We start from the raw sequence: 23,297 nt of genomic DNA on the forward strand, positions 1-23,297 counted from the left end.
AGAAAAAGTAGAGAACATTCCAAAAAACAAAAAAACAAAATACAAAGTAAAAAGTAGACTATATTTATGTGCATATTATACAAGCAAAATGAAATTTGACTGTACAAAAGATAAATAAAATATGTAGAAAAATTATGTAAAAAGTGTGTATGATAACAGTACAAAGACAACATATTTAATGTTTTCAGTGGTTTATCAGCTTTCATTGGTTTTTGTAAATATATGCATTATATATACACACATTTTTACACAACTTATGCTGCTTAATACTTCTACTTCACTACAGCTCACAGGGATATGTTGCATTTTTTGACAGGTACAATTACTGCTTATTTTTCAGATCCAGATCATCAATTCGAAAACATCATCTTTCTATTGCATGAGTATTTTAATAAGCTCTCTGCAGGGCTTTCTCTTAGTATCTGTGCTGCTCCCAGGCGTAGTGCTCATCAGGAAAGGATAAGGCCAGTCCTCATACTTTTGCCTGTATGGAAAAATACTGTGTGTATGTGTAGATATACAAGCCTGTTTGTTACCAAAAGAAAAAAAAAAGACAGTTAAGAATACCCTCCCCCTCAACATCCTTCCCCTGTTTGTTTGCATCTCATATTCTGGGAATAGTCGGAGGTTGCTGATATGTGTTTGGGTGTAATGTTGGGCGCATACCTTTCAGTAAACATAGTAAATCCTATGAGGACAAGTGGAGACAGTCAAAGGCCCAACCTGTCCTGTGGCGTGTGGTCCCCTCAGACACACCCATTGCCCGTAAGCAGGGGCACCGCTCCCCCAGAGGAAGGCCTGTGTGTGGCGTCCTCCGGTCGTCACCAGGATGAATAAGAGTTCCTTCCTTTCCTGCTCGGGGGGGCATTGTCAGACAGGCTGCCGACACCTTGTCCTGGCGAAGGAAGTGAGTCTCTCGGTGTCCAAGGAGCAGCCGGGGGACTGGACACTGATGCCTCAGTCCAATGTAAACAGAGCCGCTGATTCAGGTTCGACAATTCAAATGGGAATAATTAAGGATTCTGTGAATCAGCTTGATTACAGTTAAGAATAGTTTTAAACCTCCAAACAGACTTGCTTGTGCCCTGGTTGGGGACCTTGTGAGGGGTTGTGGGATAGGTCTGAGGGGTCGTGAGATGATTTAAAAGAAATAAAGGGAGAAAAAAAAACATTTCTGAGAAACAAAATGTTTTTTCTTTCATTTTCGAGTGTTTTAACTCCTGAGTAGCTTTAAAGCCTCGAGAAACTATTTAAATGTTAAAACCTGTTAAAAGAAAGTCACTCTTTGTTTGTGCTGCATGCAATGCACAGATTTACATTACTGATTACTGATCTCAGATCATACAGTACTATAGGTTTTAGTTATTGGCAACAGACAGTTCTATACAAGCCCATTGAGATGACTATAAAACGATGTGCTTTGGACTCTCTTCAGCTGACTTAAGAACTCTCTGAACAAATACTGTTTTTTCTTTTTGAATGAAGCCATGAAACCATATTCATTTGAGTAAAAACTAACCCAAAGCACACAAAAAATGTGCACAGCTCTTGTGATTTTAACCATTTTTTTTTAATAAATGGAGCAAATTAGTCACATCATGGCCATATACTAATAAGACTCTAAGCCATGCTAGTGGCTTTATTCTAAACCACAAATGTTAACCTCATGGTGGCGCTAGAGGAAAAGTCAGGGGATCATCAAACTCATTAGGATTTATGTCCTGGGAATAATGAATCCCACAGCAACGCCGCTGTGTAGCACCTGATCAGAACAAATATGTCTTATAATACAAGTATTTCAAGCAATTATGAGTCGAGACTGCAAGTAATGTATAAATATATAGATCTTTATTCATTTATTTACTTCATATGCGCAGTTAACAGTGTTGGAGAACATTACTTTCATCAAAACTAACGTGTTACACTACATGAACAAAACAGAAAAAGCTACGAGGACGTTTTAGCTGCTGCAGGTCTTATTACTCGTAGTTAAGTGTGAAGAAATGCAATAAAATCCAAACATATTTCTCTTTGCATTCAGGTTGGAACCTTTGCATGTAAGTGTGATAGCGGTAAAATTACATTTAAGACAGAAATGCAAGAAGTGAACATACTGTTATGATGTTAGGATGGCGAGAAACAACACAAAAAACAATGCAGACGTTAACTTCCCTCTACGTACTAGAGTTAAGAGTTAAATAAAAAATGCAAAATAAACCAGAAGTCTGGGACCAACATGGGACCCTCAACACTGTTTCATAATAATATACCTTTAGAATACAAAAATTATACTTGGTATAAAGTATCAGTGCATAATCACTTCCTCCCCACATCAACAAACAAAAACATCATTTGGAAATACCCACAGTATACTGTATTTTACTCACTGACAAATACTGTTTCTTTTTAGTGGTCAACAAGCACAAGATGGCTGCATTACTGCAGGGTGTGTGTACGCTAACACAGGTGTGAGCAAAGGTGTGGTACACAGTACTTTCAGTACATCCGGTGTGCTGAGATGTTACATGTTAACAAATAACACGACAGTGACCCCAGAGCAGACTGGTGCCAAGTTTTTGTCGCCCGCCCTGCAAGCTTTACTGACGCTCAGCACGAGAGGAGGGACCGGACACGTACGTGATTCTGCGGGAGCACGTTCCCTCAGCTTTCGTGAATACAGCAGCACAAACAGCATATACGCCTGGAGTGAGTGAGTGAGTGTTGGGGTGTTGCATGGTGATGTCAGGAAGACTGAGCTGGAAAATCCTTTGGTTACCTTTTAAATATGAAGCTAAATGAACAAACTGGTTAACTAAGTAACAGTGTTTACAGTCTAAATAAATACACAATTCATTTTACGAATGCTTTTTCTTGAATGAACTGATGAATCGCATGTTTCTAACTCAACATGATGGTTTTTTCTCACTTTTTTTACTTTGACCAAACAAAAATAACTCAAGAGTTTCTTCTGATACCAGACTGTAGCAGGAGGAGGAAGCTACACAAACAGAAACTCTTCATTTAAATGCTGTCGTGGTCGAGCTGTAAAGTTAAATCTGGAGCCAACCGGTCTTACTCTCAGCTCTACCCTGTTTCCTCCATTAACCTCCAGTGGTTAATGGAAAACCAGTGGTTTTCCATAACCTGGAGAGCTTAAAGAACATCCAGCACTCCTCTCTGAGCTAGTTGAGCTGATATTTTTGGAGCAATGACACCTCAAATAAGAGACTTTTCACAACTAATGATCAAAGTTATATTGTTGTCCATCTGCTTTTTGCTTGGAGCAAAGCTGAACTTTAGCTGACCTTCATGTGAGCGAATGAAGCCGCGTTACAAAAGTAGCTTCTCTTTAGCCCTTTTCACAAATTTCTTTTGAATTTTCTCTTTTGAATAAAATTAAAATGGATTTTTAAAAAAAGTCTCATTATGGATGGAGCTATTCTCTCTCTTTTTTTGCATGTAATTCTCCTTCGTCGAAGGTTGTAGTTTATTCAGATCTGTAGTAAAGTCGGGATCATTGTGGTTTGTTTTCACAGTAGATGAAAGAAATACCTGAGCCTGCTTTCAGCTGTTTGATATATCACAGTGAATGTGGAACGAACCAGCAGCATTAACGTCAGCCTACGTCTGAAAACTGGAAAGGGATCAACAGTCTGCAGGTTTCCTTCTTGCTGCACAGCAGTCGCGCTGGAAGTTGGAAGAGGTCGAAGTCGAGTAGATTCATGATTCATTTCAGAGCTTCCTCTCTAAAGGGAATGTCACGTATTTTCCTCTCACACTTTGCTACACAACAGTCCAGAGATAAGAGCCAAAACAGAGGAGAACAAAGCAAAGGCCTTCAAGCTGTCAGTCAGATTCTCCAGGGGCGGAGCAGGAGGTTACACAGGTGGGGTGGAGTAGCGCACCACGTAGTTGTAGTCAGGCGGCGGGCTGTGGCACTCCAGCCCGTCGTCCAGGGCCGAGTCGTCCAGACTGAAGTCCAGAGAGGAGACTGTGGGCGGGAACTTCTCCTTCTCTGAGTCACTCAGCACAGACTCTTTACTCTTACTCACTGCCTTCATCCTGAACACACAGACACACACAAAATGAACATAACAGGCAAATAACACCAGACTGAAGCTGCGACCAGACAACTCAATCCAACCCAAAAAACCTCAGTTTCAAGGTGGATTTAACACACGCTAACATAAAAACACAGAAACTATTCATCCACAGGCTTCAAAACAACCTAAAAATGTGAAACAAATCTGAAGCTGTTCATTCAGAGTGATGCTTTCCATTATTTAAATTTCTCTTTGGAGATTAATAAAGTATCTATCTATCTATCTATCTATCTATCTATCTATTTACTTAGAACACAGCAAAAATGTCTCTCACATCTCTCATGGTCACACCTTCAAAACACATCCAGTAGAGTTAAAGCAATTAGTCGATTAGTTGATATTCTCTGGTTTCAGCTTCTCAAACATGAGGGTTTAATGATTTTCTCTGTTTTGTATCATTATAAACTGACTATTCTTTAAGCTGGTTGGATAAAGCATACTATTTGAAGATGGCTGTGGGAAACTGTGATGGCCATCATTCAGCATTTATGGCATTTTATAGACGACAGATTAATCGATAAAGAAAAACAATTAATTGGAGCTCTAAAGTCCAGGAGTTCCAGCTGATTTTTCTGTTCGCGGAAACAGAGACGCAGCAATATAAGTGGATCTTGGCCACATCATCAGCCTTGTGCAATAAACAGTCCTAATTGCAACAACAGACACAACAAATCAGTGTGACGCGACCAAGAAATAACACAGGACACAAATGTTCCTCAGGGCTCTTCTCTTGGGGTGGAAACTGGAGCACTCAGTGCGTAAACAGCCAGCTGTGCACAATATCAAGCGATTCTTTCTTCTTAAAGGTTTTTTTTTCCAGGACAACTTGACTCAATCACTCGCACAATGGAGGACTGTTTTGATATTCTACGAAAAGCCCCTCTTGAAGCTGTACAATCAGACAAACCACTCTTTATTCAGATATGATGTAATCAATCATCCTGAGCGTTTCTGCTTCACTTGAGGCTCAGAATATGAGTAATTGCCTCTTATTGTCTTTGGAGGTTGCTAAGGGTTTCCAGAGCTCCTCTCTCGAGGCCAAAGGGTCAGCGCCCAGCGGGGGTAAGTGACGCCGCTGTACTGGAATGTTGCCCTGATGAATAACTACCTGCTGAACTGGGCATCAAAAACAATGGCACAGTGCTGCCTCACCAATGCCAAGCTACAGGTGCCATTGCCAATTGAGCAGGAGGAAACCAAAAGCTTCAGATGTGAATATTAGCTGTTTTTTTGATAGTAAAATTAACATCTTTTGGCTTTACACTGTTGAACTAGCTACTGCAGTTTCGTCTACTAAATCACGACTGAGGCAGTTTCCTTGGCATTATTGCTCAGTCAAAGTTGTGTTGTGTGCTAGTGGCGAAAAGCAGTCCGGCTATAGGAGCGATTAAGGCCATTGGGGCAACAGGTGGACTTTAGCCAAACAAAAGGAGCACTGCGCTATAGCTGACAGGGGAGGCCCTTGTAAAGCCTCCTAAGTTCAAAGGTGGCAGTGATTGAGCGGTTGCCCGGCGAGGAAGTCCTCCCCTCTAAATGCAGATCATTCTCTGCATGCCTGGCTTGATTCTTCCTTACACGCCGAGGCCTTGATGACACTAGCAGGCCTGTAATGAGCCTTCGTGGCCTCGACTTCTAGCTTTGAGATCTAAAAGACACCACGAGTGGGCGTGGGCATTTGTGGAAGTGAGCTTGGCGAGCTGTGAATTAAATCGCTTCAGAGACTACATAAATCTGCTAACTGCGTCTCATAAGTTCAGTTGTTTACATGTTCCCTCTTAATCATTTATAAGAGCTTTTATACTGTTTTCACAAGTTTGCACTCCTTCCTCTTCAACTTAGCAGAGATTTGGGAAACATATGAAGATTTGTTTTAGGACAATTTACTTTACTGCTGTTCCTCCTTTAAACATTATAAGTGGAAGCCACAATACTTTGAAGGAGTATTAATAGCTGCTACTGTGCAGGAAACAGCAGAAAAATACCACAAGGTTTAAAGTGTAACTACTGAGTTCAGAGGTTTGACCCTGTAAATTAACCCTGCCACTGAGCTGCTGTAAATTTAATATTTAAGCCTTGCAACACCTACAGAGACCCTCATAAGAAAAAGATTTGCAGAAATTTGACTCAGATTTGACTTTACCCTCAAATAACTCCTTAAGTGAGAACATATTGTCTCCTTGTTTTTCTCCTTTATGACAGTTTAATATATTCGCCCTGGAAGGACCCACATCTTAGAGCCATCAAACGATCCACATAATTTTGGAGGATAGACTTTGGGCCAAGGTCACTCTTTTGAGTTTATGTGTGTTTGTTACCTAGCATTGCATTATGCCAGACAGCCATGACTCATAAGTTAAATCCATCCGAGAGGTATCTCATTCAGGACTCTTTAGTGAAAACAAAGGGGTTTTAGTATGTGCTCTTAAAACAGCCAAACCTCAAGTGACGCAACCACTCTGCTTTTGTGCTCAGTCCTCCAGTTTGACACCTTCAAGCTTTTTCTCTCCCACTTCTCCTTTGTGCTGATGTCCTTACCTCACGGCTTCCTCAGACAAAAGGGGTAACTAGCTGCTAACGTCCTTTCAAGGCTGAAGAAAACGTGTGTGTGTGTGTGTGTGTGTGTGTGTGTGACAGTTATAGCGTCTAAATTCCAGCACAGTACAAGGGGGGTTTCCAAGCAGGTATTTTGCAGTCTCTTGCGGTGTGTTTGTGTGATTTGTCACTTGCAGGGCATGTGGGGGGTGCTGTGTGGTGTAGCGTACGTACGCCAGAGCCATGATGCTCAGAGGTCGGCCTGCCAACGATTCGAGGCGTTTCAGAGTCTGCATGTTGTCAGACGACAGGCCCATCCCGCTGTCTGACTGACCGCCCTGATGAATATGCAAAAACAGACAGAAAGTAAATAATTAAAATCCTAAATGCCATCTTTCCTTCTTTGCTATGAGGTGAACAAATTACAAATATCTAAATACAAGTTAAGTAAGTAAGCTTTATTTCTTTAGGACCTTTTAAAACCAGACTTACAAAGTTCTTCACAGGTCAATAGCATTAAGTAAAAAAATAATTTCATGGAATGGTAAAGCATAGTGAAATTAAATGAAATACAAAAAAAAATATTTCAGTGGTAAGTTCATCAGCTAATCTGGTAGTGAGGGGAACTCTGTGCCACAGTGTTGGAGCTAAAACAGTAAAAGCACGACCTCCCTTTGTCTTGAGCCTGGACTGAGGAACTTTTAACAACATTTGGTTGTCACACCCCAGAGAGTTAAAAGATCAGGGATATATATAGTGAAGCCAAACCACCGAGGGCTTTAAAAGCAATCAGCAATCTCATATTGAAACCTAAAACAAGTACAGAGCCAATGTAATTCAGCCAGGACTGCAGAGACACAGCAGTTTTCTGTGTCTAGTATTTGTCAGAAGCCTTGCAGCTACATTTTGCACCAATTGCTGCGTCAGTGACTTTGGTAATATTTATGATTTATAGACGGTAAGACTGAACAAGACTTTAAATGTGATGATTGAGGGTCAAGTATTGTTAAAAAACAACTCCTAGAGAACTGTCTGAATATTTAAAGTTAGCTGTCAGCGTCTGAAGGTGGACCAATCACCAGAACTTCAGTTTGATTCTGATTCAGCTGCAACAAGTCAGAGGCTGTGCAGCTAATCCAGACTGTTAAAGATTTATGTGACTAAAGGAGATGTGTCATTGACATAAAAATGGTCAAAGTGTTGAAAGTAATGAATAATATGGCTAAATGGTAGCAGACACAAACAAACAAACAACAAAATCAGGCCCAGTATAGAGCCTTGTGGGACTCCAGATGACATGACAGAAGAAATAAAGTTATATTTTTAACACACTGTTTGAGAGGTAGGATGAAAACCAATTGACCAAAGTCATTTTAAAATTCACCTTAAATGAAAAGTATGTTATATTCTCTCGGACAGTTCAATTGGGCCACAATAAATATTACATTTATGTTCCAGAGTGAAGTTTCTACCTAGCTGTCAAATGCTTGCCATCTAACTAACAGCCTGGCGTGGAATACAGATTGTGTGTTTGTTTCTGCTTTAGTTTTAGAATTATTAACTCACCTCGTGGTGCTCATTAGCCCCGTTCTCCATGGTAACCTCGTCGAAGGTTTTCACACTAGCAGGACGGATCTTGATGTTCCTGGCGAGAAATTATTTTCAGGGTGAGTCTCCAAAATACTCTAAAAAGTTCTCTCTGCGTTTAGAGAATCCTTTGATTACACAAAAGTCCAGAGGTGAAGTTCAGCAACAAAACCACAGGAACTTAATCACTTAAATCAACAACGTGTGGCATCTCTGACATTGTACTTTGAAAGTACACCTTGTTTACTTTGCATTTCAACACTCAGAGGGTAAAAGGACTGCTTAATTTAGCTTAAGGGTTAACTGTCATTACTGCTTTTCAACACCTCCTCAATAAACACACATGGAGGACCTGTGAAAACCCTGGAGCTCAACAAATATTATTGTAAGTGGACATAAATCTTGAAGCTGGCTTTCTGGCTTTTGGTGAAATTCCTCACAGGAGACACAATACTGAAAGCTCTCTGTCCAGCATGCTGCCATGTGTATATTTCTTATCATGTGCCAGGTCTCTCATTGTCCCAGACCTGCAGGTCAGACCTGCATGTTCTCCTGGTTGAGTTTAGTCTGAGCGCTACAGGAACACTAATTGTTTTGGATATTATTCAGTGCAAAGTGGGAAAAAGATTTAGGCATTTCCTTTGCAAAACAGACAACGCTGCTTGCCTTTAACAATCTGAGGATAAGTTTACATATCTTTAAAATCAGGTGATTCATTTCCTTTGAAGGTCCTAACAAGTTCAAAGGGTAGTATAACAGATTTAAGCCAACAAGGTTAAGAAACCACAGCCAAGCTAGTAGCTCTGTGAGGCTGTAAATAGGCACAGCGATGCTTTGAGCTAAAAGCTAACATCAATGCCAACATGCTGATGTTTAGCAAACATGAGGTTTGCCATGTTCATCCTCTCATCTGATGGGACTGTCATTAGTTGAGCTAATATTTGATCATAAACAAAAGTATGCGACAAGCTACAAGGTAAAGTGCTAGATGAAAAGTTAAGGGAGTCTCTGCGGTTCATCCTGAGAGCAACATTAATGCATGTGTCAAATTTCGAGGCCAATAGCTGTTGTGACATTTCACTCAAAACCACAAATGCCAAACTCATGGTGGCGCTAGAGGAAAAGTCAGAGTACTGCTAAAGTCATGGCCCTCAAACATTCCTCAACAACAGCAGCTAATAAAAAAGGATCCAAACTGAATTTGTAAAGCTCTTGCACACGTGCACTTGGCCCTCTGTCCACTTTGAACACCACTGCATTAGACCATGAATGTCTGTATAGTATTTTTGCCAATCCCTCCAGCATTTCAGTCTTGACCAAAGAAGTGGAATGAACAGCCTGTTGACTCACGTCACTAGAGTGGCTACATAACAATGTGGCACTAAGAAAAATAGACACCAACATCTGCCCAAATGCAATAGAGTATCAAGTGTACAATGACCCATGTTCTCACCAGGTGCTCCCTGAGTCGCGGTATGAGACGGGTCGAGTGGGCGTCTCCTCCAAAGGCACTGCGTTGGACGGGTCTCCCACCTTAGCCAGCAGGGCTGTGTTGATGGGTATGTAGTGCTTCCCTTCCTATAGCAACCAAACAGAGACAGAACAGAAAGACTAAGCTATATACTTCCATGAGGCAAATCATAAAGAGGTAGTAAAGTAAGTCGATGCTGTGTGCACGCTATAGAAACACACACACACATCCACAGGTTGTGGCGGGCAGCCAAAGAAACTAAGGTCATACCTAATAAATCCAATACAATGTTCATGAAGTTGATGGAGGCAGCAGAGACCGTGACCAGCCTTCCTGCACTGTAACAATAGCTTTATTAATAAGAGTCAAACCCCTCCAATGTTCTTTTTTTTGTCCAGTCTGAACGGTTTCTCATGACGATAGCCGTCACAGACTCATTTGTAACATGCTGTATTCATGTGTTGAGATGTGTGGCCTTGTCTTTATCACTGATTACTTCACTAGATACGTCCTGTGCAGCCTGTGTGGTGACATGTAATTCCCTTTCTTTGTGTCTGCAGTAACAGGGAGCTCGACAGCTTCCTTATTGCCACACTAAGAGCTCAAATTTCCAGCCACCTTTTCCCAAAACATTTTGTTATTCTTTCACCATTGTTTAAAATTGTATGTGGCTCATGAAGTTACACTATATGTGATCAGGTCTAGGTTGAGCGGCCTTCAAGGGTCCAGCTGATCTGAAACAGGCTCAAGGGGAAACAAATCTAATTTTTCTTACACTTCAAACAACATTTTTCTTCTTTGACAATGTGATTAGAGCACAAAGTGGGGCCACCTGGATCCACTCTGATATTAAACATGTTCACACACAGATCAGAGATCTTATTAGACTGAACGAAGAAAATCGAACCCAGCCCGACCCAGGTCTAAGTTAGCCCTGAAGACCTGGTGGATAACCGGCAGATTTTCCTTTCTTTGAAATGTGTTTGTGTATATTCAAATAGAGTTTTTCCTTGAGTGCATATTTGTTGGCCCGATTCGACCAAAACACATGTTTTGCCTTACAAAACAGGTTGTGACATTTCACAGCATTCGTACCAGACAATGTTATGTTGCATCACCTTAACAATTACATTGCTTTTCCATGTGTTTTGAAGTGTGGTTCCTCTTACAAGACCAACGGTTCCATTTCAAAAGGGAGCCAAGTGTTTGTCTTGAGTGTTACCTTCACTCTCAGTTACTCTGAGCAGCCCCCTGGGCGAGACACCGCTCGCTCTGAATCTTCTTTAGGCTGCAGGACTCTGATTAGCAACACTGCTTCCTGAATATTTGCAGTGTTTGTGACCCATTCTGCAGAACCAGTGACTAATACTGTTCAAAGTGTGCAGTGGAGCCACAATGTGTTTAGGATTTGTGAAGCATGCAGGGGGTGAAACATAAATTTAGCTCCAGCGTTTGTCAGTCACTGAGAAAACAATCCCATTAATCTCTTTGTATTAGTATTTAGTTTGAATTTACACCAGAGCTCCAAAGCTGCTGATCATCAACTGCCCATTACCTTTGAAGCAAAGCTGATGCCACTGACTGGACTTTGATGAATTAAAGCTTAAATTCTATCATAGTTGTGTTCAAACTGTCTTTGTTGTCTATCATACCTGTTGCACGCTGGCCTGAAGCAGGTCTCCCAGCCTTTCCACCAGCTCAGTGAAGGTCGGTCGCTCCAGTGGCTCCCCCTGCCAGCAGTCCAACATGGTCTGATATCTAAGAGCAGAGATGACACCACTGAACATACAGCATACTGGATGGACTCTCTTAATGCTATAGTTGATGTATCATTGTAACCTATGACTAAGCACCTTTAAGAATGAACTATCCTCATGTTTGGCAGCACTTTGACTTCTTATCTTTAATACACAAACCTCTTTGCATCGAGAGACCACGTCTGGTCCGCCTCTACATCGACTGTCATCTAGAACAGGCATGTCAAACTGATTCCATAAAGGGCCGTGTGGCTGCAAGTTTTCGTTCCAACCAAGGAGGAACACACCAGACTGGAGTCAATTAATCAGCTGATTTCAGTCTTCAGCTTATAACTAAGTGATCCCTTGATGTTGATTGGTTGGTCTGGTGTGCTCGTCCTAGGTTGGAACAAAAACCTGCAGCCACACGGCCCTTTATGGAATCGGTTTGACATGCCTGATCTAGAACATTCGTGCATGCCCTGTTTTCTATTTTCAGGTGAATTTGAGCCTGGGCGGCTGTGTCTGACTCTGATTCTGGGTGTGAAGACCAGTGAGAGCACACAGGCTCGCTCACGTCTCTGACAAGCTGTCAGCATCTCTGCCCATGTGGGAAGACTCAGAGCCTTTGTGTGAGTTTCCACTGCAGTGGCCTGTCTCATTTAGCCGAGGAATTTAAAAATTGAGCACCATGGTTGCTGTTTAAATTACGTTCACAGTGTGTAACTTAATTGGTCGGGATTGGTCAGTGATGAATCCTTAACTTGTTTTATGTAAATAGAGCTAATATGACTCTCCTATGGCATCATATTTGGTGCAGTCAGACCCGGCTGAAAGAAGCCAAGCAGATGTGATTCCCACATTAATGAGCGTAGAGCACACTCGTCCAGGTGGTAGCCCTCCTCATGGTGGCAGGATGTGAAGAGCATGATCGCAGGCTTTATGCATATCATTGAGTGGGGGGTGGGGGGGGTGGGGGTGGGGTAGACACATTGTATGATTTCACAACTTAAACCACATTTCCTGCCTGGTCTGCAATGAGAATAAATAGCCTACCCTGCATGTTTGGGGTCTTGAGGGAGTGTGGTGTTTCTGAGGGGGAAGGGGGGAATCTGTAGAATGGAGATACTTTGTCCGGTTGGGCAAGTGTGGTAGAATGGGAAGTGAGCATCCTATTTGTTGTCCTCCCACTCTCTGAGCTGCATCCGCTAAATTCCTCTGCAATGCATCAGGATGGGGGATCTTATTAACAGAAAACATTCCCGATGAATCAGTGCGGCAGTGGCACAAATTAATTGCTCAACACCGCCAGGAACCTCGTGTGCTTTCCATCACTCATATATTATGAGTTCGGGGGTTAGGGTCAAGGCTTTAAAACCTGTGCTCGCAGACACATTTGATCAACTGCAGACCTCTGCAGGGGATCAGTGCAATTCACCCCGCTGACTCTGAGTGCATTACTGTGCATCCCATTTAAACTGATATCAGCGGGTTTTATCTTAGTTTTAAATTAGTGGCAGGCCTCACTTCCATAAGCACGCAAAATATAAAAACTGGATGTTCTATTTGTCAATGAACTGGCTGTACAGAGATGGAAAGTACGAGAGATTCTTGGCACCAGTAGGTCTGCATCTACAGATCCTTTTTTTCTGACTGAAAACTACAGTCTGGATTAGATTTTGTGTATCATTTCCAATCACTGTCTCCTTTGCAAAGCAGATGAATTCATTCAGTTAGCTTTACTTGGCACAGGCTGCTTTAAAACTCTCAACCTTTTGATATCACATCACTATTAAGCCCAAGTGCAGCATTATGCTTTCAAAACAAATACGATTTGTGGACTATATGAGTCATTTTAAATTAAAACCAGACACAACATATGGACATATGTTGGGAGTGAGACTCAGTTGCAGACTGTGATTGCTGGGTCTGAAGCAGCTGCACATTGGACTGAAGAGTGTAAGTATTCTTATTACTAAAAAAAGTTTGTATAGCTATCACCATCCACCATCCCCTGCTTAAAAAAATCTTCAACCTCTGGCTTTTGTCACTGGGGGAACTCGGACTCCAGACATTGCATTTAATCGTGGTACTCAGTTACATCTGTGCCACTGTCAGCTGCAAAATGCTTCAGAGCCTCAAGCTTGCCGCTGCAGAGTTAATCAGCAGCTAATGTTTCCTCCTGCAACAGTCAGAGCAGGATTATCCATAATTCTTATCAGGCACCCCTGACCTGCCGGTGCAACCACAAAGGGGGAGGAAAACACAATGCCTCCTCTTAGTGGTACATTGATGTGGGAGTTTTTTTCTTGCTGCCTTCATTTTCTTGCCCTCTGTGAGGAGAACATACAGCTAAGGGTGTGGAGCTGTTGGCTGGGAAAAACAAGACTTCTCTAACAACAGGAAAGTCGCGAAGATTTAAATAGAACAACTGTTTAGTGGCGTATCAGGCCCTTGTTCTTATTGATTAAACTCAGGCGTATTTTTGTTTTCTCACGGGATACAAACAATAACAAATGTTCGTAAGACAGATTTACAGGCTCGGATAGTTAATAGGAATTCTCACATTTCAGAAGAGGAGTATTCTGGTGCTCTCATCCTGGTCCCCTCTTTCAGCCTGCAGCAAAACTCTTCATCAATTTGGACGCCAGGGTATGGGGAGGCACCTGGGAGGGGAGAGAGGGGCAGAGGTTCATTAGAGAGTGATTTGTTGAACATAAAAAAAGGCCATACATAGTCCATCCGTATGGCTTTGCATGTGTCCTGAAACGTGGAAGTATGACATATGTTGCCGTTTACATTATTATGTGAGGTTACATGATATGAGCATTGTAAAAAGCAAAAAATAAGAATATTTCTGAGAAAGTGAAGTTAGTAGTCTGTGCTCAGTCACATAATTACCGCAGTTTTCCATACAGTGTTAATACTTGAATAAACTGTCGAGGTATTTTAAAGGCTCCAGTAAATCCTCAGGGTGCCATTATTCATAAAGCTGGTTCTCGCTATGTGCACTTCAAACTACTGACACGTACAGTATTTCATGGAAAAGTGTCTGCGGAGTGGAGAAAAACAACAAAAGCTCACATTCTTTACTACATTCAGATGATATCAATATGATGAACAGACTGAGTGATTGTCATGTTTAGGTTTTAAAGGATTATTATGCAGTTACAAAGACAACACCTGCCCAGTCTCTGCTGCATTCTTGATTCCATACTGGGAACATTAAACTCCCTTTACTGGTGAGAGCGTGCGGCTTTCCAACTCCAGTAATCTACATAAAAACATCTTGGAGATTTGTTTACGAGCTCTTGCAGATTGTATAACAGCTGCTGTATACATGCATGTTTGTGGCTTTTTGATTAGATCTGGCTGGGTGACGTAACTGTGGTCCACTCATGACACACAGTAAATGTGCAATGCTGTTATATTTGGATTGCTGTGTCATGAATCTGTCAGATGTATCACTCACCAACCAGAACCAGCACTAATTTTATTTGCTTTTGAACCACAAAGTTGGTAGTAAAATCTGAATTTAGAGCCAAAGCCTTATTCATGTTCGAGCCCTGTGAAAACATTCATAGACAGTCATACACTGAACTGACATCTATCCAATATCCAATTATGCTAGTTTTGTAAAATAAAGCCAGGTCTTTGTTATTGACACAATTTCCTGAGTCATTAAACAATATTTTTATTTGCTTGAATCCACACACACTTAAATATATCATCTTTGCGGTTTTTCTACATTTAAAGGAAAACCACAGATTCAGTTTGGCTGAAGGTGTTTGAACACCTCTAAACCCAATTTTTCATTGGGTACCTAAAGTTCACGTTTCAGGAACATCTAGGTGTATGATGGAGCGAATTGCAGCCATTCTAGTTTCCAGCAGGCGCGTAACGTCTCCGTTTCGGAAGCATCACAGAAGCATATCTATACTCTATTTTTGACGGACGACGTGTCAATGTGCACAGAGCAGATCGAGCCAGACAGACACACGAACGGTGTGCAGAATCTAGTAAATTTTCAAAATAAAAACACCCTGTGCACACTTAAACATAACTAAAACAAAAAAAAGAAGCCAATTAACTATGAAGCCTACTTACCCATGAAAGAAGCCCAAAAAAATCAAGTGAAAATGACCAAAAAAACACGATCTGAGCCAGTCAACAAAACTCAGCAGGCAAAACGCTCTCTTCTCAAACACTGCCAGCGAGGATTAGAGAAGTGTGGAGGATGGAGCAAATAAAGAAATGAAGCTAAGTGCAAAAGCAACACAATCTGTGACTTGTGCAGAAAACAAACAAACAAAAACACTTAAAATCCCAACTGTCACTATTCTCATGGTCGATATTTGACTATCATTACCCTAATCATTGAGAATAAATGTATTTTTTACAAAGTACTATGAAAGACCCAAAAAAATGTAAATTGCAACGAAATGTACAACCCCGATTCCGAAAAAGCTAGAACGCCTTGTAAAACATAAATAAAACAGAATATGGCCATTTGCTAATCACTTTTGACCTACATTTAATTGAAAACAGTACAAAGACAATAAAGACAATAGACAATGCATTTTACAGATAATGATACATCTAGCATGGCTGCAGGCCTGGTTCAACAGTGTACTAACAAGCTTTGGATATTTAAACCCACAAAAACATTACTGACACACTTTTAGTTCACAGAGCGACCTGAAAAACACACTTGGGCAACCCTGAAACTTTTGACCTCCAAACATGATCGTGTTGCAAAGCTCACGTCTTTGCCAGTTTTTTTTTTGGGGTCGTTTTGTATCCTTGTTTCCTGATTTATTTTTCTGAGGCCCCGCTAACACCACCCAGATGTGTAAGTGTTTCTTTAACGGAAAATGTGGTGAGAAAGTGTCAAGAGTGAAGAAGAGGGAGAAAGAGTACAAGAAAAAGAAGGAGTGACAAAAGGCAACGTGTCATAATGACGTCAGTGTGCTTTACATTTAAAAGAATATGCAATTTGACACACTTTTCTTTCAGCTGACGACATGGTATGGCAATGATTCAACAGCAGCACGGTCAGAAAGTACAGAATAGCAATGCATCCAACTCTTATGTTTGCCCTGCTTCCCATGGTGACATTTAAACATACAATATTTCACGTTGAGTCTTGCTATAGAAACGTGTGGTGAGCTCTGTGCCACAGTGCACAGGCAATCATGGGCCGACACACAATGTCGTCGTAAAGGCTACAGTGGTTTCACAGCAGGGGCACACTTTTACACTGCTTGGTTACAGTGAGTTTGAGTTGCCAGCTGGGAAGAAACGGGTTACTTAAAAAGGAGGTGTTCTCTCGTTTTAATGTCCCATGCCTGTGCTAAAAATCACAGCCCAACTTCACTAAAGGTTTTTGCGCGAGCGGCATGAAAACGCTTCTCTCAGGCTGACAATGCAAGCCCAGGCCCTTTGTCCCAAAGGCACAATTACACAGTGGAAGAAGACAGTTATTACCCTGTGCATCTGGTGAGGCCGTAGAGCTGAGAGGCACCGAGCGGGTCCACTAAGCTCTCACTGGACATCTCTGATAAGAGAACCTCATGTTTGAGATGCCAGCCTTTATGCATATGTGGGGATGTTACAAATAAACACAAATTACCAGTAAAAGTGAACTAAATTTATATATTTTCCAAAATTCTGTGTTTTACGATTCAAGCACATTTAGTCACCAGAAAGAGTCTGTAATCATGAAGTGGGTGAAGCAAATATAATGAATATAATTAATCTCAATGAATTTGATGTAACACAATTGCATTTTAATCAAATGGCTCCTCTGCAGACTGGGTAAGTGGGTCTGACGGAGGCTACTCTCATATTCAGGCAGCGCTCCTTCTTGTTTAGAATGCTTGACCAGAAACAGACAGATTTTTTTCCAACAGATTATCTGACTTCGTGCATACAGACACGAAGCCTTCAACACCAACATAGCAGTTTTTTTTAACAGCTCAGTTAGGAAAACACAGATTTTTGTAAATTGCATGCACATTTTGGCACTTTCTGTGATATTCCGTGTGCAGCTGATTCCATTTTTATTATCAAATCCATGTTTTCTGCATTGTGGAAATCATAGGGCCTTACACTAGGAAAAAGGTACCCTTTAACTACAGACAGGTGCACTTTAAATTAACTTATGAATTTGTTTCAGTTCTGCATAAATTTGGATGTGTGATTTTTGGATAAACGTGGTTTCTCTGTTCACCTCATGCTGAAGGAAACTTTCAGTTCCTTGAAAAGTAGTTTGCGGTACTTTGGGTGGAACAGTATGAACAGTAAAGGCAGAAGTGGTCGATGCTGAGCCGTGACACTTACCCAGAGAGAAGATCTCCCACATGAGAACACCAAAGGACCAAACATCACTCTGAGTTGTGTAGATCTTGTCAAAAATGGCCTCAGGTGCCATCCACTTGAGTGGCAGTCTAGCCTGTGCAGGTGTTGAGATAGAAAAGTCGTTCAGTCCCTTATCTCACCTGGGTGGACATCTCAGTAATTACATCTGCAGAGAGCCAGGCAGTTTACACTGTGTGAACAGGTGCTGCTTAATTAGCTAAGCCTAACTTAGTCTCCTAAACACATTCCCTTTATCTAGCATTCAGACAAATACACTGACCTCAATTATATTTTGTGACATTCCAAAGAACAACTATTTATTCAATGCTCCTTTTTCTGCAAAGTTTACTGTTTTGCATGTTTTATATTAATGAAAATGCTTTTGAACATTGTTTTCTGTAAGACTGTAAATATCAGACAACTGGAAGACAATCCTAGACTTTAGTTAACTTACATCTCCTTTCCGCACATAATCTGGGTCTTTGTAGATGTCTCTGGCAAGTCCAAAATCACAAATCTTCACAACATTATTCTCAGAAAGCAGGATGTTTCGTGCAGCCAAATCACGATGGATGCACTGATGGAAAAAGAGGTAAAAAACAAAATCTTATCTAATGCCGCATTAGTTTTCTGCATGTAATTGACCTCACAATGGTGCTCTACGTCCTGTAAACGGCAACACATGGTCAAGTCATCAGTGATATTACAATAGGAGATGATGTGTTCCATATCCAGGCTAAGAAATGGTCTGTAATGGGTCATTTACAACAATGGCTTCATTCTCTAATCAGTCCCATCCGGCCTCCCCAAAATTATGAATGACTTGAAAAATGAATGAGTTCTGCGCTGATTTACAAACACTGGAGTAACGGGGGCAAGATAACACAACAAACAAATTAATGGTTAATAATGTGGGTCATAGTAGAAGCACAATGGATCACACTTAAATTTAGGAGAAGTCAAATCTTTGAAGTTGTCATTTGCTGTACATTCATTCATCTACGGTGCATGAACTTTATAAGACTTGACAGCTCCTATGAGTACTTTGCATGCAAATCAGGTTTAAACTCATCAGCTAAACACTGATGAACACAATGATCCTTCACTGCACTGAGTAAAATGTGTCCAAATCTAAATCAAAATAACATGGTCTTTTAAAAAAAACATTCCAACATAAATAAAAAAATAAAATAATGTACCTTTCGTGAAGCCAAGAACTCCATGCCTTTTGCAACTTGGAAGCTGTAGCAAATTAAATCTTCCAATGTCAGGACTCTCTTGTATAAATCCTCAGATTCTGTGAAACAAAAGAACATAATGCTTTCCCAGTGAGAGTGATTTTTCAATCTGGACGTATATGGCCTTTATATTTAGGAAAATAATCACTGTAATCAGCAACTCTCTCCGCCTGTCAGATAAATCGGGTAAGATGAAACAGTGATGTTCCTCATGGGGAAACTGCAAGTGCAAAGCCTTGGCCTAAAACTCATCCTATTAACAACCAGTCTTCCTACACTCTCTGTCTTTAAAACATCTTTTACAGGAGAGAGATAAAAACAAATCACAAATTCTCCTATTTTTCAGGCGTCAGGTGAAACGTGTGATAATGGGCCCAGTGTGCCGGTCAGGGGTCTGAGAGAGGAACTCACAAGGAGTCCTTCCACTGGCCCACCTGAGTAAACAGCTAATCAAACCAGAAATAACACATCGGGAACAACATGGCCAGGGTGCCGTGCCTCAGCTTGAGCCAGAGAGCGGAGCAATACTCAGGTCAGGACAGGAAATAAACAGATGCCTCCCCAGACTCAGTGGGGTTACAGTGGCTCCTGCTGCAGTGATTGTACTGCTGAACAGGAGGAGGAAACGTCCCATCAGACTCAGGCAAGTAAACAATTTGAGGGGAGCTTTCGTTGCTGGGCAGGAGGGGTGGAGCAGAGGTAGGAGGTGTGCGGGGGTTGAGGGGAAGCAAGACGTGCTTGGCCTTTACCTTCTTCCTCTTCCTCTGAGTCGCAGTAGCTCTTATCTTCGATGAAGCCAGAGCTGGCTGAGCTTCCGGTGCTGGCCACGCTCTCCAGGCGGCGCTTCATCAGCTCGCTCAGCTCGCAGCCCGATCCAGACGACACCATCTTACCGTCCTGGCTCTGAGCAGCACACATATGTCAAGTTAAGCGAGATGAGGTTAAACACCGCTGCTGATGTGGATGGGGCTTTCCTACAGTACATGGCTGTCAAAACAGTCACTCCCTGCTCACACTGCGAACAAGCTCGCAGCCAGAACGAGAAAGCGTTTTAAATCATGCAGCTCGTGACTCACCTTGTAGACGATAAAGTCGTCTCTCTTGCTTCTCAAATAGTTGGACAAGTTTCCATATTTGCAGAACTCCACAATCATCATCAGTGGGCCTGTTAAGAGGTATATTTCTTATTCTTATTCCTACGGCATGTGACAGTTCACAATAAGGACAGGCCAGAAAGTCAGATAGACTGACAATTTAACAGGCAATCAAGCAGTAATTTAGTTATATTTTCTCTCTCTCTATATATATATATATATATATCCCAAATATCAAAACACTAATAAAGCTCACCTCCAGGTTTTGTGCAGGCTCCTAGCAGGTTGACCACATTCAGGTGATGGCCAATGTGGATCAGGATCTTCAACTCTGACATCAGAGCTTTCCGCTCATTTGACGTAGCGCCTCCTGTAACAATGCAAACACATGTAGAACTCGTTCAGCATTGGTTCAGATGTCATTAAACATACTGACTAAAAGGATAGAAATTTTTACACAAAATGACATTTTGAGTTTAAGTCCTTTAATTTTGTTTTAAGATCATTCCAGGGATAATGACTGCTTGAAATCTTGAAGCTCTTTAAAAAATAATAAGAAAGAGATTTTCATTTTAATGTAGATGGAAGACCTTATTAAGCAAAATGAGCCCTTCTCAGCAGGAAGTATTCTCAATAGTACAAATTTTACCAGTGAAAATCTCACTTAAAGGTTTGGAATGAAACACATGGTAGTTTAACTATGTATTGTTTTTATTTTGCAAGACTTATTAAGACTAATATGTCCAGTAAGTTGCAGGTCAACAACAAAACAGTATGACACTGCTTAGTTCGTCCTGAGTGGTGAGGAAAGAGTTAAAATCTTCAGTGATGTCTCACATCCTCTCTATTGTGAATACAAGTTGTTACCATCACGACGGAGATACAGGGTCCCGCCTTTGCGGACTAGAGATCCTTTATACCTTCCTGTATAGCTCTTTTCAACAAATCCTTGGATATGATAGGTGTGTCATTAGCATTTCATGTTGTTGTACTTAATTTTTGATTGTTGGTGATGTTGTGGTGGAGCCCGCCACTGTTTGATGTTTGTCTTAATTGTATACTTGCTTGTGGTTATGACCCACTTGAAGTATGTGGTGGTGTAGTTATCATCAGAGACCCTGCCCTCTGTCTGTATAGTCATATTTTCTTCTTATTTTGCTGTGGTTGAGCTGCATTTTCCCAGCTTGGGATAAATAAAGTATTTCTATCTATCTATGTTTCTGGGCTGCAACCTTTGGCCAGTTGATGTATGGCTCCCAACCAAACACAGCGCACAGGTGAGGTCGACCAGGTACCATAAGCATTCCTTTTGTTTGTTTCATTTATCAACATTAAAATCTCATGCATCTCATACAGTATGACAATAATATATGAAATGTTAATAACACAATATAATATACTTTTTTCCGCCTTGCCTTACATTTCAAGAAGAAAACGAGAAAAAAACTGAACCCTGGTGGCTGGATTACTGGGGAATTTAATTTTGAGAGTTCATTAAATATGATGGAAAAATAATAATATTACTTTAGGCCCAGAGATAAGAAACGGCTTTTGATGGAGGACTTCCTCAAAGATAAATGCCAACACAATTAGAGAAATGCTCACATTACATACCTTATCTTCACCTTGAATTATGAAAATAAAGACTTAGAGGTTGTTTTATGTTTCTTTGACCCAGCAGATATTTATGGGGTAGACGCTTAAGCAGCCAGGGAGTCTCTAGCTAAACCACGGTCAATTTGAGGAGACCTGCTGCTTTCCATTAAGTTTGACCTACAACCAACAACAGCCAGAGAGTCTGCTCCTCGTAGAGAGCCAGTGATTTATGCTGAGACATGATAAACAGCATGACAGTGACTAATACTACTTCTAACCAACAGACCCACTTTTCATCCCCATATCACCATAGATCTGCAGTTTGCTTCTCTAGTAATGCAAAAAAAACAAAACAAAACCCAAAAAGCTTGATTTTTTGAAAATGAGATGTCTTTCACACATAAAGCTGTGGTGAATGAAATAGCTGAACATCTGTAGTCAAACTTCTTTTTATTAGCTTGCTGGTTTTCCTGTTTTCATTCTGATTCAACATTTATGTTTTATTGTGAATATTTGGAAAGACTTTGGAATGGGATTGTAAATAATTCCTCTTAAAAATCAAGCCTGGAGACAGAGGATAGTTTCCAAATGTTAGAATCTCTACAACGTGTCAAATATAAACATATTTTTATTGCTTATTCTGTACTTGAATATCATACGAGTGTCTTTTTTCGCCTTCATCAAGTACGGGGTTGGAGGTCTTAGCCTTTACCTCTAACTGCACTTTGCGTGGAACAGATATCGCATGCTTTGCTTTCACACAAACATTAATTGCTGGCACATGTGATGCTGTAGCTTACGAGTCTGTAATGTGCACCAGAAAAAAACCCTCTGCAGAAAAGGCAGATGGCTGTTATTCATTTGATTTAAATACTGTGTTTATGCTGGCCGGTCTATCATGAGTGGTGTGAACTAGAGGGGCCCACCGTCGTGTGAAGAAGACCTGTAGGTTTTGTGTACAAGTGCACAGTTTTTTCAAAACCTACCTTTAAGCATTTTCACAGCAACAGTCTTGCAGGTTGAGAGCTTGTCGATCCCAAAGGCAGAGGCCTCCACCACTTTTCCAAAAGCTCCGTGGCCAAGAGTTTTGCCTGGCAAAGGAAGAAGGCATTTGATAAGTGGGACGACATTAGAGCTTCCTGTTCCTCGGGCCAAAAATCAGACTGGGTTCCCTGTCTGTCAGGCAATGGGTCTGTAATTAAAACAACATGCTTGGGCTCTGATCACCAGACAGATTTCCTATGAGTATGTATCAGTCATTTAAGACTGGATGACAGCGCAGGTCAATGGTAAGTAATGAGGGGGTGGCTCCCATTCCATGTACCTTAATGTATATATTCATACCATGAACCACTTTTAAAATAAGCTTTTAACCATAAAAAAATAATAATTTTTCGTCATCTGCAAACTGTCATGTGTGGTTGGACTTTCTGGCAGACAGTCTCAATAAAAGCTGCTCAAGCCACACACATTGATGTAAATCTAAGGCTGAGTAAAATAACTTTTGTTTTGAAAACTCATCTGCCTCATTCCATTCATCACAGCCATAAACAAATCACATTAAGAATATTTCATTATTA

The 23,297-nt window shown here is 41.0% G+C and overlaps 1 protein-coding gene across 1 annotated transcript in view; it reads right to left on the reverse strand.

Moving 5' to 3' along the window:
• Positions 1 to 1,826: 1,826 nt before the first annotated feature.
• The window catches only part of kdrl (kinase insert domain receptor like), a 44,953-nt gene continuing 23,482 nt past the window's right edge, over positions 1,827 to 23,297 (reverse strand). The window contains exons 18-30 of the mRNA XM_041944208.1: positions 22,704 to 22,808; positions 20,378 to 20,491; positions 20,104 to 20,192; positions 19,777 to 19,930; positions 18,989 to 19,086; positions 18,244 to 18,366; positions 17,772 to 17,883; positions 13,996 to 14,095; positions 11,346 to 11,451; positions 9,676 to 9,800; positions 8,202 to 8,280; positions 6,870 to 6,973; positions 1,827 to 4,062 (exon numbers count right to left, since the gene is read on the reverse strand). Of these exons, the coding sequence (XP_041800142.1) occupies positions 3,879 to 4,062; positions 6,870 to 6,973; positions 8,202 to 8,280; positions 9,676 to 9,800; positions 11,346 to 11,451; positions 13,996 to 14,095; positions 17,772 to 17,883; positions 18,244 to 18,366; positions 18,989 to 19,086; positions 19,777 to 19,930; positions 20,104 to 20,192; positions 20,378 to 20,491; positions 22,704 to 22,808 (1,493 nt within the window). The 3' untranslated portion in view covers positions 1,827 to 3,878. The remainder of the gene's footprint in view (positions 4,063 to 6,869; positions 6,974 to 8,201; positions 8,281 to 9,675; positions 9,801 to 11,345; positions 11,452 to 13,995; positions 14,096 to 17,771; positions 17,884 to 18,243; positions 18,367 to 18,988; positions 19,087 to 19,776; positions 19,931 to 20,103; positions 20,193 to 20,377; positions 20,492 to 22,703; positions 22,809 to 23,297) is intronic.

The sequence above is a fragment of the Chelmon rostratus genome, chromosome 9 (genome assembly GCF_017976325.1).
Source record: "Chelmon rostratus isolate fCheRos1 chromosome 9, fCheRos1.pri, whole genome shotgun sequence".
In the NCBI taxonomy this organism is placed as follows: Eukaryota; Metazoa; Chordata; class Actinopteri; order Chaetodontiformes; family Chaetodontidae; genus Chelmon; species Chelmon rostratus.